This window comes from Carassius auratus, chromosome 50 (genome assembly GCF_003368295.1).
Source record: "Carassius auratus strain Wakin chromosome 50, ASM336829v1, whole genome shotgun sequence".
Classification (NCBI taxonomy): Eukaryota; Metazoa; Chordata; class Actinopteri; order Cypriniformes; family Cyprinidae; genus Carassius; species Carassius auratus.
In genome coordinates, this window is record NC_039292.1 from 13,056,308 (window position 1) to 13,068,544 (window position 12,237).

At 36.5% G+C, this 12,237-nt stretch overlaps 1 protein-coding gene across 2 annotated transcripts; it reads right to left on the reverse strand.

Annotated features, from left to right (window-relative positions):
* Positions 1-333: 333 nt before the first annotated feature.
* LOC113067067 (fatty acyl-CoA hydrolase precursor, medium chain-like) lies at positions 334-8,279 on the reverse strand. 2 transcript variants are annotated; one of them, XM_026239288.1, is made up of 13 exons: positions 8,055-8,279; positions 6,387-6,576; positions 6,162-6,300; positions 5,940-6,073; positions 5,481-5,634; positions 4,272-4,376; positions 4,090-4,188; positions 3,128-3,274; positions 2,956-3,033; positions 2,721-2,868; positions 2,471-2,620; positions 1,992-2,064; positions 334-796 (listed from the first exon to the last, which is right to left on the reverse strand). In XM_026239288.1, exons 1-13 carry the CDS (start codon positions 8,170-8,172, stop codon positions 613-615), a joined length of 1,719 nt encoding a protein of 572 aa, XP_026095073.1. In that variant the 5' UTR covers positions 8,173-8,279; the 3' UTR covers positions 334-612. The 2 variants fall into 2 exon arrangements, with proteins under 2 accessions (XP_026095073.1, XP_026095074.1); XM_026239289.1 differs by having other exon boundaries at positions 8,091-8,277.
* Between the last annotated feature and the right edge of the window lie 3,958 nt (positions 8,280-12,237).

Below are 12,237 nucleotides of genomic sequence, written 5' to 3' on the forward strand. Positions count from 1 at the left end.
AATCTAAAATAGTCCGAATATAAACACTAATTATAGGTGCACCCTAGTGATTCAGGACAAGCTAAAAACACGGTTTGGAAAATGGATTCATGGTGTACTCGCTTATTATATAAAATTTTCTACATTTTGAACACAAACAAAGTTACGGACCGCAGCTCTGATTGGTTGTCTTTTACCGGGAGCGGATGACTTGGGGATCACTGGGAGGAGCCAGAGGAGCTTGATTTTTTTTCACAGATTATCTGTCTCATATTCTACTGTCAGGACATAATGACAGGTTTTACAAATATGTAAAAAATATATATTTACAAAAGTTACCTACTGCAGCTTTAATGGAAATATTAATTCTGCTACAGTTACTACTGCCAGCTGATATAAATTAGTGGAATTAATTAGAATTGTAATTATTTATATACACGTCGTCTTGAGCTTATTTGCTACAAAGCATTAGTTACTTGGACATTTATAAGTCTTTTGCAAAATTTTACAATTTGTTATAAAATTTTAAGTGAAGCACCAAAATAAACTCATTTGATTTCCTCAGGTTAATTAATTAATCGGATCACAGTTATTTTTTTGTGTGTCATCCATGCATTCAAGTGCAACTGTTTTTTACAGTTCTGAGCGCTCTCTTTTCTCTCTGCTTTGACGAATGAAATCTGGGAGCGTCTCGGTCATGAATGCATAGTGTTTGCCCTTCAGATCTTTCCCAGGTTTCTGTTCCAGTCCAATGCTGAGATACTCGGCCTCGGCTCCAAACTCAGGCCACTCTGTGAGGCCCGGACCATTCGGAGACCTGCCGCCAGGAAAGATGGTTTTAAAATCTAGTAGGAAATGCATGGGACAAATTCTTAGAAATGTACTCCTTGTATGTTGAAAATATCTGATAACATTTTCAAGAAAAAATTCTGTTGGCTGACTAAATGACCATTAAAATGATATAAATGCAAATTATTAATTTATAAATATCTGGACATATTTGGAGATTCGCACCACTTTCATGCATAAATTTACAGCTCGAGTTCCCCTTAAAGGGAACTCACATGGCGTCCCTTACGAGACACTTTGGGGAATGCCATCAACATTAAAGCATGATCATCCTCCCCGCAAGAGCCTTGAGAGATTGAGAGCGAAACCATATTCAGTTCAGCTGCACCTTTTCCAACATGAGGATTATCTTTTTGTTGAAAAACTTTGTTTGGAAAACTTTTATATCATTTTCAAATAAGTTTTTGATTAAATAATTGAAATATGTCATATGGTGTAACCATCAAGTAAAAAGTCAGTTTTCTTACACCAAAAAGTTGTAAATATATAAATGTTTAAATATAATTAAGTGTTTTTAAATAAAATTTGATTTAATACTATGCAAAAATTATATACATTTTTAAATTGGTAAATAAGTGTTTTTGGCGAGTTGCATCATGTGGCTTTTTACAACCTGAATCAACTTGGTTAGGAAAACGTTAACACCATTTCAAGAACTTTTTCAATTGAATGCCACTAAAAATGTCATGTGGTGTAACCATCAGAATCAGAAAAAGCTTTATTTCCAAGTGTGTTTACACACTCAAGGAATTCGTCTTGGTGGCAGATTATTAATTCATAAATGTCATGACTTTTTCAGAGAGTCGCACCACATGACATTTTACACCCTGAACTAATCTGCCTTACCAAATGATCTGAGATTTGATGGGACTCGTTGATTTTGACACACAGACATGAGGGTCTCCAGTAGGTCTCTCTATGATATCACTTCCTGTTTATGTTATTTTTCCCCTAAGTGTTGCTCACATGATTCGATTAAGCATACAAACGTTTTCAAATGGTTATTATGTTTTAATCAAGCGGATTCACAGCTTATTCCATTTTCTAAGAAACATTTTCATTTTAAGAAGAGGCTTTTTTCTTCATCGTGTCAATTGTATCACCTTAACATGTTTGACTTTATCACCCCGAAAAATATAAACTTTATGGTAAGCATCACTTACCCAGTGTGAGCAAAGTTTCCCCAGTAAGCCATGACAGTCCTGCAAAGTTCATTCTCTTCTTCTAAGAGATCCTCTGAATTATAGCAGAAAGAAAAAAGAGACACTGTATTAGTTGCCACTTTTTATACAATCCAGTTTGAGGTCTTAAGATGCGGTCACAAGATGAGAACTGGCATGAACCCGCTGTGAAATCTGCGTGGGGAAATCTTTCATTCTCTTTCTAAATCGTACTGTTGTTTGTTGTCGAAATGGAGTCATTTAAAGAGCAATCTTCTCAATTGGAAACTTTTCATAAGCGTGAAATACTTCCCCATGCAGATTTCGCAACGGGTTTAAGTTGGTCATGCGAGTTCGCTTAGGCGATCAACAGAAAGAGGTTTGAGTTGAAAGAGAATTGTATGAAAAACGCACCTTTAGGTTGTGTATATTTAAAAGCCTAATACCTTTTGTTTTGTTTCCTAATATTATTTGGGTTGTACCTTTCAGCTTTATACGTCCATCTGCAAAGCAGGAACCAAAAACAAATGCAATTTCATCTGTATGGTCACTTCCAACGAAACTGGGTCTTTTCTTTCGAAGTATACTCGGAGGGTGCTGGAATTCATACACGTATACTGGTGCACCAGCATCTATTAAGGGAAAAATTGATAATTATCTTTGAGTAGCACTGGATCAGCCTTCTGGTAAATAAACAATCATACTTCTGCAGCCCATTGAACAAACTCTCACCTCTGTGGTAATTCGCCAGTTTACGAGCTGGGATGTTGAACATAAAGTCCCCCATTATCTCTCGAAAACCATCTCGGATTTTGGTCCTGTCAGGAGATGTGCCCAGATACTCATTCAAGACAAGCTCGGCAACTAACTGATCCTGAAGCTAAAGCGGGGAGAAACAGAACAGAACGAATATATATTTTTTAAATGCAAATAAAAATGTCAAATTGAAAATAAAAGTATTCTTTACAGCAGGATTAAACATGGTCAAAAACGGCAAGATCTGCTCCATGTCCATCCCGTCGGTCCATCCTGGAGGTGAGAAGAACTGCGGAGTGAATATGAATGTGCTGTAACATTTTGACTGAAGTTCTTATTTTTGGAAAAACAAAGATATCTTTAGAGATTTTAGAAGTGTTTACGTTAGGCATCACATATCCCCACTCATCATCTGTGATTCCCGTGATCAGAGGCACTTTGTTGAACTCGTGGGATTGAAGAAGCTCTGCTACAGGTTTGGGCATGAACAGGCCATCCATCGTCACTCCAAAAGGAAGCATCGGATAATCCTGTATTGAAAGACGTGTATATGCAAACACACCATTTAATACACAAGAGGACTGTTTGGATATATTTGTCACAGACTGAATTGAATGTTCAGAGAGATTCTATGACACAATCTACTGTATTTTCCGGACTATAAGTCGCACTTTTTCCTCATAGTTTGGCTGGTCCTGCGACTTATAGTCGGGTGCAACTTATTTATCAAAATTAATTTGACATGATCCAAGAGAAATGAACTAAAAGACATGAACTAAGGGCCGTTTCATAGTCAACACATCTGTACGCATACGCGTCCCCGAGGCTACGCTTTGTTACGCTTCGGCCGCCATTATGCGTCGGTGCGTAGCCAAATGTGTCGTCCTAGTTTTTGATACGCAATGCGCCGATGCACGCATTACTATGCGTTGTCAGTGGGGGCGACATTGCAAGTGTTGTACATTAATTCAAGTATATTGTGTTTACAGAAGAAGAAGGTTTGAATACAATGGAGGGCGAAGAGGAAAAATTATGCGAACTTATACGTATTCATCCACATTTATGAAAGGGAGCACGTCGCTCGCGTTGCTTGCTCGCGTTTCTCGCGTTGACTATGTAAGGGCACCAAGAGCAAACATTACCGTTTCCAGCCGCCAGAGGGCGCTCTATGCTGCTCAGTGCACCCTCTCGTGGCTGTAAACGGTAATGTTTTCTCTTGGTGCTTGGTTTTAAATAAATGCAACTTATAGTCCAGTGCGACTTATGTTTTTTTCCTCATCATGACGTATTTTTGGACTGATGCGACTTATAGTGCGAAAAATACGGTAGTATGTTGTGGACAGACCTTAGCGATCTTCAGTATATCCTCTTCTGTCAGCTGCATCATACAGTCAACAATCTCCTTTGGGCTGGAAATATCACAGCCAGATGCATTTCCTACAGCCTAGAGAGAAACGCGTGACGTTTACATTAAATGTCTTTAATTTTCAAGAGGTTTTTCTTGAGAAAAGAGCCGGAGTGATTGACCTGAGCTAATGCCAGAGGGTTGGGATTCAGTATAGCATCCATCGCTGCCGTGCCGCTCTCTGCGATGGCACGATGGAAGAGGTTTGCCGATAATGGAGAAAGAACCTATGGGAAAAAAATGTACAAATATTTTTGGGTTAATGACATGCACGTTTTTTTTGTCTGAAAAATATTTCAACGTTTTTAATTTCGAAATTAAAATTAATATCACAATGAGGAAAATACCTCATCAATTAATAATTATTTTGAAACTATCTTAATTTTTTTTTGTTCTTTCTTCTTTTTAAGAAGTCAAAAAATATTGCAAATATTTCAAAATTATGCCAATGTCCGCCAAAATAAAACGGATATTATGTTTATTCATAACAACTATAATATTTTATATAAAATACTATGTACTGTAAAATATATATCGCATTTTTGAAAATGATGAATAAAATGTGTACACTCACTTATATTCAGGGGTAAGGAAAATATGATAATATATCAAATATAAACTGAAACAAAGCTCAAATGAAATAAAATATCAATATAAGATGATTAAACTTTAACACATTTTAAGGAAATTAGAAATGTAACCCTAAAATAAAATAAATTGCATTTAAACAAAAACTAATTTGAAACCAAAAGTGGCAATAGCACATAACAAACTCCTTTAAATAAAAAAATAAATGCCGAATCAAAATATTAAAAAACACTATAATACACAGCGTGATATTTTTAGTGTCATTAAATTAAAACATCAAATTACCTTGTCTGTGAATGAACATATCTCCAGGACATTGTGTGCATCGTTATTACTGTCTTGTATAGCATCTTTAATACAGTATACCATTTTATGCATGCTTCATGATTGAAGATAATAAAACCTTATTGATGTCATGCTTTTTATCAAATGAATCCTCATCCTGCACTACACATTGGTGCATACCACCTCCTCATAACATGCATTATGCTTGTTATATAATCTCCTATTATGTAATAACTCCTGAGCATGCAATATTATCTGTTTGTAAGACTAGTTTGTGTTAGTGTTTAGTTAACTGAAAGTTTGCTGGACTAACAGATTATTTGATTGTAATATTAATTTCACAATTAATTCTGGCAGCTGATTTAAATACTTAGTTATAATTAATTGTGATTATTTCCCCTTGAGCTAATTTGCTGTACATTATTATTATTATTTGAATTATTATTATAAATCCTTACAAGTAAAGACACACTGACTCCTCCGGCAGACTCTCCAAAGATGGTGACTGATCCAGGATCTCCACCGAAGCTGTGGATGTTCTCCTGAACCCACTGAAGAGCGGCGACCTGGTCCAGAAGACCATAGTTTCCTGGAGCATGTTCATCCCCGGTGCTGAAGGGCAGAGGATCATCATACAACCTCATCAGAGACCTTAGACCTCAACACCACTGTATCAATCCATATCAGATATTCTGAAGCATCAACAACATAAACTAAGAGGACTTTATGGCCCTTCAAACAGATTACATGTTAGTTTAAAGTCCAAAAGCATATGGCCTGATGAATGGAGACCTTAACTACTGTCACTCCAATGCCTAGACAGGGTTATATCAAGAATTTAGAACAGATTTTAATTAAATAAATGAAATATTTGGGGATTTCTTGTATCTTTAGGCTTGGGAACGATTCATTTTTACCTGAAAAATCCAAGTAGGCCAAGTCTATACTGAATCAGGACCACAACTACATCCTGATAGGCAGCCAAAACATGTCCGTCAAACAGGGACGCAGAGCACGAAGAAAAACCTCCACCATGGATCCAAACCATGACCTGATGCCCCACGAAAATCAGCATTGAAATACAGAAACATATGTATCAGAAACATGCGGCAAAGTTCATTCAAATCAGCCACTCTTACAGGGAACTTGTCATTTGCTCCAGGTTTAGAAGGTGTGTAGACGTTGAGGTAAAGACAGTCTTCTGATGAGTCAGGAACCTCTATATTCATAGACAGATTGGCTGCCAAGTCTACAATGAACTGCTTTTCCTGCAGACACCTGGGGAAGACAGAGGAACACAAGTGTACCAGGTGTGGAAATGAAACGGCTGATCTACAGGTGCATTCGTTTGGTTGAATTCTCACATGAAGGGCTGTTTGGCAGCGTCTCTCACTCCGTCCCATTTCTCTGCAGGCTGTGGAGGAGAAAATCTCAGTGGGCCCACAGGAGGCTTGGCGAAGGGAACGCCCAGGTAGGAATGAACAACTGTGTCCTTCCCCTTCGCTTTCACATACTCACCCTTCAGGGCCCCAAGTTTGGTTTGCAGGACAGGTCCTGCGGAATTCATAAAAAAGTCATTTTTATATTCATATAAATGGATATCAAGATTTGCTATTCGTTTCCAGTTAAACTCGTATAGAAAGAGATTTTAAAAATCTATTTGTTTTAAGCAGACTTTGAACATTTAAATGTTATGGCAATTCACATCCTTAAAAAAATAATATATATGTATTATATACATAATATAATTTATCTAAAAATAAATATTTTTAAACTAATTATTCTATATTTCTATTTTATATTAAACTTACTTTATTTTTAATTATATTGCTACATGCTATTCTATATTTAATTACTTATTATTTTAAATATTATGCTTGGCGTTTTATGATCTAATTTATATCTGAATAGCCTATATGTAATTGCTGCCTCAAAGTTTCTATTTTCTGTCACAAAGGGAGTTGATATATATTTCCGCTAGATGGCGCTTGTGTACTTCAGCACTAATTTACTTAATATACTTTTGATTAGTTCAATTTGTATATATATTAGGGATGCACGATAATATCGGCACAATATCGGTATCGGCCGATAAAAGCTTAAAATGACCATTATCGGTATCGGCCGATATGAATATTTCTGCCGATGAGCCAAACCGATATTCTCCAAGTGAAATAATTGACCTGTTTTTCAGGTGTGAATGTCTGTCTACATTTGTAAACTAATAAATTTATGGTAGAATCAGTACAGAAGAGATACATGGATTTCTCTTCAGTAAAATTAAAGTTTAAATATATCAGTATATATTTGTATATATATCGATATCGGTATCTGCATCGGCCAAAATTATTTTGAAAATATCGGCATATCGAATATCGGCCAAAATCCAATATCGTGCATCCCTAATATATATTTTTATTTTGTTAATTTTATCATGCTTATTGTGATTTCTATACTCAACTGTTGTTTATTTGAGCAATATTTATTCTAAGAGTTTCTTGGTTGTATTTTATTTTTCCCAACCTTTATGTCACTCATCGCAAAATTAAAAGGTGTCTTTTCTCTGTAATCGTAAATCATCTGATCAAGAATCTTCAAGATATAATTCCCTCCAAAAGTGGTATGTCGATGTATTTTCTCTTTATTTACAAGTTTAATGTGACATGCGTGTTTTACATGTAACTGAATGTGTGACTGGTGTTTGTACAGTGTTGATGTTGCGGTCAATGTTTGGCGTCGATGAGTACATTAAACATCTGTGATTAAGGGCGGAATACTATATATAATGACATAGATCGTGTTTGATAACCGATAGGTTCATATAAACCCCCCTAATGTTTTTTTTTTCTTTTTTTTAGCAAAACACGATCAACAACAACTACGTGCACTTTCGCCCCTTTACCGTTTATTTTTTACCAGCGCTGTTTTTCGACCCTTCACCACTTCGCCAATGTGCACTTGTCTGTTTATGTTCATCACAGCTCGTGTAAATGCAGTTTTCTTGCATGCATAAAAAAAAAGCTGTAGCCTACTGTTATGCAAGTGAACGCGCTCGTGACGTGACGTACCATCCTCTTCTGTGACTGTGTTTTGTAGACTCAGCTGGATCAGGACGCAGAGTGAAAACACGACAGATCCTCTCATCGCCATGCGTGTCCAGTCCCACAGCAGAATGAGTGTTCAAGCGTCCTGCACACTGTCAGAGACACAACTGCGTAATCTGGGCACACTTTGAACTTTGCTATAGGAACTGGGGTTGCCAGATTGTTTAAATCCTTGTGAAATCTTGACGCTTAACTTTGCTCATGGTTAATCAAATTCAGTCCAATTGCCAATTAAAACGTTCTTTTTAATTCAACTCTAAAATTGAATGCGTTTCAAATATGCCCAAAACCAATAAACTGAGAAAGGGGTCCAAAAATACTTGAAAAAAGGTCTAGTTCTCTCAAAAATTTAAATTAACCATGATTCACTCAGCCTCAGGTCATCCTAGGTGTACGTGACTTTCTTCTTTCAGACGAATACAGATGGAGATATTTAAAAAAAAATGTCCTGGCTCTTCAAGCTTTATAATGACAGTGAATGGCTGTTGAGATTTTGAAGCCCCAAAAAACTGTTCATCCATCATAAAAAGTGCTCCACATGGCTCCAAGGGGTGAATACATTCCTTCTGAAGTTAATCAATGTGTTTAAGAAAAAATATCCATATTTTTAAACTTTATAAACTGTAATCTCTAGCTTCCTCTAACTGTCGTACTGACGTTCACGAGAGAGTGGCGTCCAGCGGATGATGTATAGTCGTAGCATAAGCTCCAGTGAGAATATGTTAAGTCTGGTGAGAACCAAGTTTTGTTTCAGGAGCAAAGGAAGCAAAGTTTCCTTGGTTTAACAAAGCAGTCTCCTCTTGGCTTAGATCTAAATCCTCCAGCGTTTTTCTTCACAGATCCTCATTCTGTACTTCTAATTCATGACCAGTGTTCTGCATTCGTCACTTCCCACCGGAGTTTACGCTACGCCTACATCCAGAGGCGGACAGTACTGAGGTATTTTTACTTTTCAAGTGTCTGTTTTTCATTCCAAAGCATTATATTTTATTTTTACTACACTGTTACATATTAAATATCATTTAATAGTTATTTACATTAGAAATCTATTTTTTTTTTTTACTCAAGTAAAAGTAATTCAAAGATTTACTTGAGTAGGAGAAAGTCCTACATTATTAATGTTATTAAAGGTAAGAAAAAAGGTAAGAAATTTTTTTTTTTGTAAATTTTTATATTTAATAATGAGAAAATTCATACATTTGCAATCATGCCACGAGCTAGATCATCTATATATATATATATATATATATATATATATATATATATATATATATATATATATATATATATATATATATATATATATATTAATTACTATCTATGTTTTAAGAACCAGGTTTCCCACAGTCTTCAAAAACCTGGATAAATATTTTAAAAGCGTGATCTAGATCTAGAAAGGTCATGTAATGTCAGTTCTAGTCAGTGTTGTGGGTAACGCGTTACAAAGTAACGCGTTAGAGTACTCTAATTACTTTTTTCCTGAAATTTGTAACTTAACGCGTTAGTTCCGTGCGTAAGTAATCAGTAACTTCGTTATTTTTTTAAAAAAAGTAATCCGTTATTTTAAGGAAAGGAAAATCCCGACTGCAGCCTGCTTTTTGTCAGACAGTAGTCCTAGGTCTACTGTGCCACCTGCGGATGTATCAGCGGAGCCGAAGCTCTGTGATCGTAAAGTCAATGGCTGTGATGCGTCTGTGCCCTGCGCCTGACCCTGTGTGTGTGGGGGGTTTTTTTGTTTTTTTTTTCGAACTCCCAGCAAGATAGCAGAGAGGACAGCGTTTGGTTTATGGAAGTACGCACATTATTTTCAATTTGTCAACGAAAAAGAAAAGAACATAACGGTAAAATGCACACTCTGCTTTGGTGAAAAGCTTCTTTCGACCGCCAAAAATTCTACCTCAAATTTACACTACGTTTTAATCACTACTTTGAAGAGTAAATGTAAGAGGACTTGTGTTAAAGCGAATTTAGGCTTGTGACTGTGAGTGACACTTTAATAATAATTAGTTCGGCTATTAAGCGATTTGTCATTTGCCTGTGTGGCAGTGAAGGATTTAATTCGGTTTGTTATCATTTTTGTTTGACAGGCAGCTGTTAATTTCTGTTAGATCGTTGGCTGGCTGGTTGTTCATCATTTCTAAATGGATTTAAATCTGCAAGCCTGTTTAAGGTTGTGTTTACAAGTAAGCATAATTGTACTTTGATAACTGCATTATTTAAAGTTAAAGAAAAATCAGGAGTTATGTTGTGGTGCTCATAATATACAATAGCCTAGGCTACTCGGGCTGGGTAACGTTAGGTGCGAATTTTGATTAATAATATGTTCTGTGATAATAAATAAATAAAACGCCATGTGGAATAGCCGATTGCTGACTGTCTTTCCTGTTATTGTTATCCTGCAGTGTTAATTTAGTCGGATGACTGACGTTATTCATTGTCGGGAGTCACGACTTCTAGGTGCATTTAAAGGGGCCGGGGGCTGTGTCTGTCATGTGTGAGCCGCTGCAAATGGCTTTTAATTTTTGGTAACGCATGAGTACTCTAACGCGTTACTTTTATGAATAGGTAACGCTGTATCATAACTGATTACTTTTAATTGATGGTAACGTTGTAACCTAACTAACTACTTTCCAAAGTAACTATACCCAACACTGGTTCTAGTTAACTTAGCGATGCTCGAGTCGCTGCGGTTCAGCTACATGATAAAAAAATGTGCCTTTAAAACCTTGCGAATGGGAATATCGTGCAGTTTCATATTTGTTCTGACTTCTGTGTATATAAATGCTTGACGCATCGGGCCAGTACGTGGCGCCCTGTAGGTCGTGGTTATTCTTTGTTCTGACAGCCAATCACGTACCCGGCTGCAACCATGAAACGTATACATTAGCCAATCAGCGCTCGTATCGCAACCACGATTCCCCCAGCGACAACAAGGAATAAGCCAATCAGCGCTCGTATCGCAACCGTGATTTCGAATAGTAACAATTGGCCAATCAGCGCCCGTTCCTCAATTGACAACGTTAAAAACTACCGGAGATTTGCGGATCACGACTGAAGAAGAAGATAACGCGTGCATCAGCAGCGTCAAAACGGACACATTCCAGGAATTCCATCACTGGTCGGAGCGGGCCGCGAACTCGCGTCCCTCTGCGTCTTTTAGGATCTTTACCTCGACTAATGAATAAATGATTAGCATTAAAATAAATACAGTATAAAATCTAATATACGTTACAAGATTATATTAAAAACACGAATGGTTATATTAAATATTAAATTGCTTTTGAAATGTAAATTAAATAATTAAATTTAACTCAATAATAAGTACTGAATGAAAATTGATTTATGGAATAATTTGTCACACTTAAGATAAAAGTGTTTTCAAAACCATAGACACTGTAAAATATTAGTCTTTCGAAGTGGAACACAGCACTCATGAAGCAATTTGTAATTTGTAATTTTCAATGCTTTAAGCACTTTTTAAGACCAAGCCAAAGTAATAAAATAGAAAGAAAAATAGAATTCTGACAATATATATAGCTATTACAATCTCACACTGAAAAATTAAAATATACAGTGTATACATGAGTTAAATATTGCTAAGCGGCAAATGAATATCACATATTTTTCTGCAAAAGGCTGTGTGTGAGGACTGTTTGGATCCTGCTTCAGTTCCATTTCACAAAATCTGCACAAGTGAACAACGTGTTCATCTTCAGGCCTTTCGTTTCTTTGCGGTCCCGTTTTTTTGTGTCCTCGAGTTCACTCTAAAGTGCTCCATTTCCATAAAGTCTTGGAATGACATTCTGGGGTTACAAACACCCTGCCAGCAGTCTTCACAGGTCGGGTATGGCTTGCAGGCGAGGTCAGCACAGGCAGAGGTGACATACATGTCGCTCCTATACAGAGGGCAAACATGTGATCAACTTCTGCATCATGAACATTCAGTTTGAGGCTCCACATGAGACCCATGAGATGAGGACAGTGAGGGCACGGACAGAGAACCAGTGGTGTCTACAACAAGCTGAATATTAAGTTTAATGTGTAAGGAACCCGAGTTTCTGCAGGTTTATGATTTATATACTTAATATATAAACTATATATATATATAAAC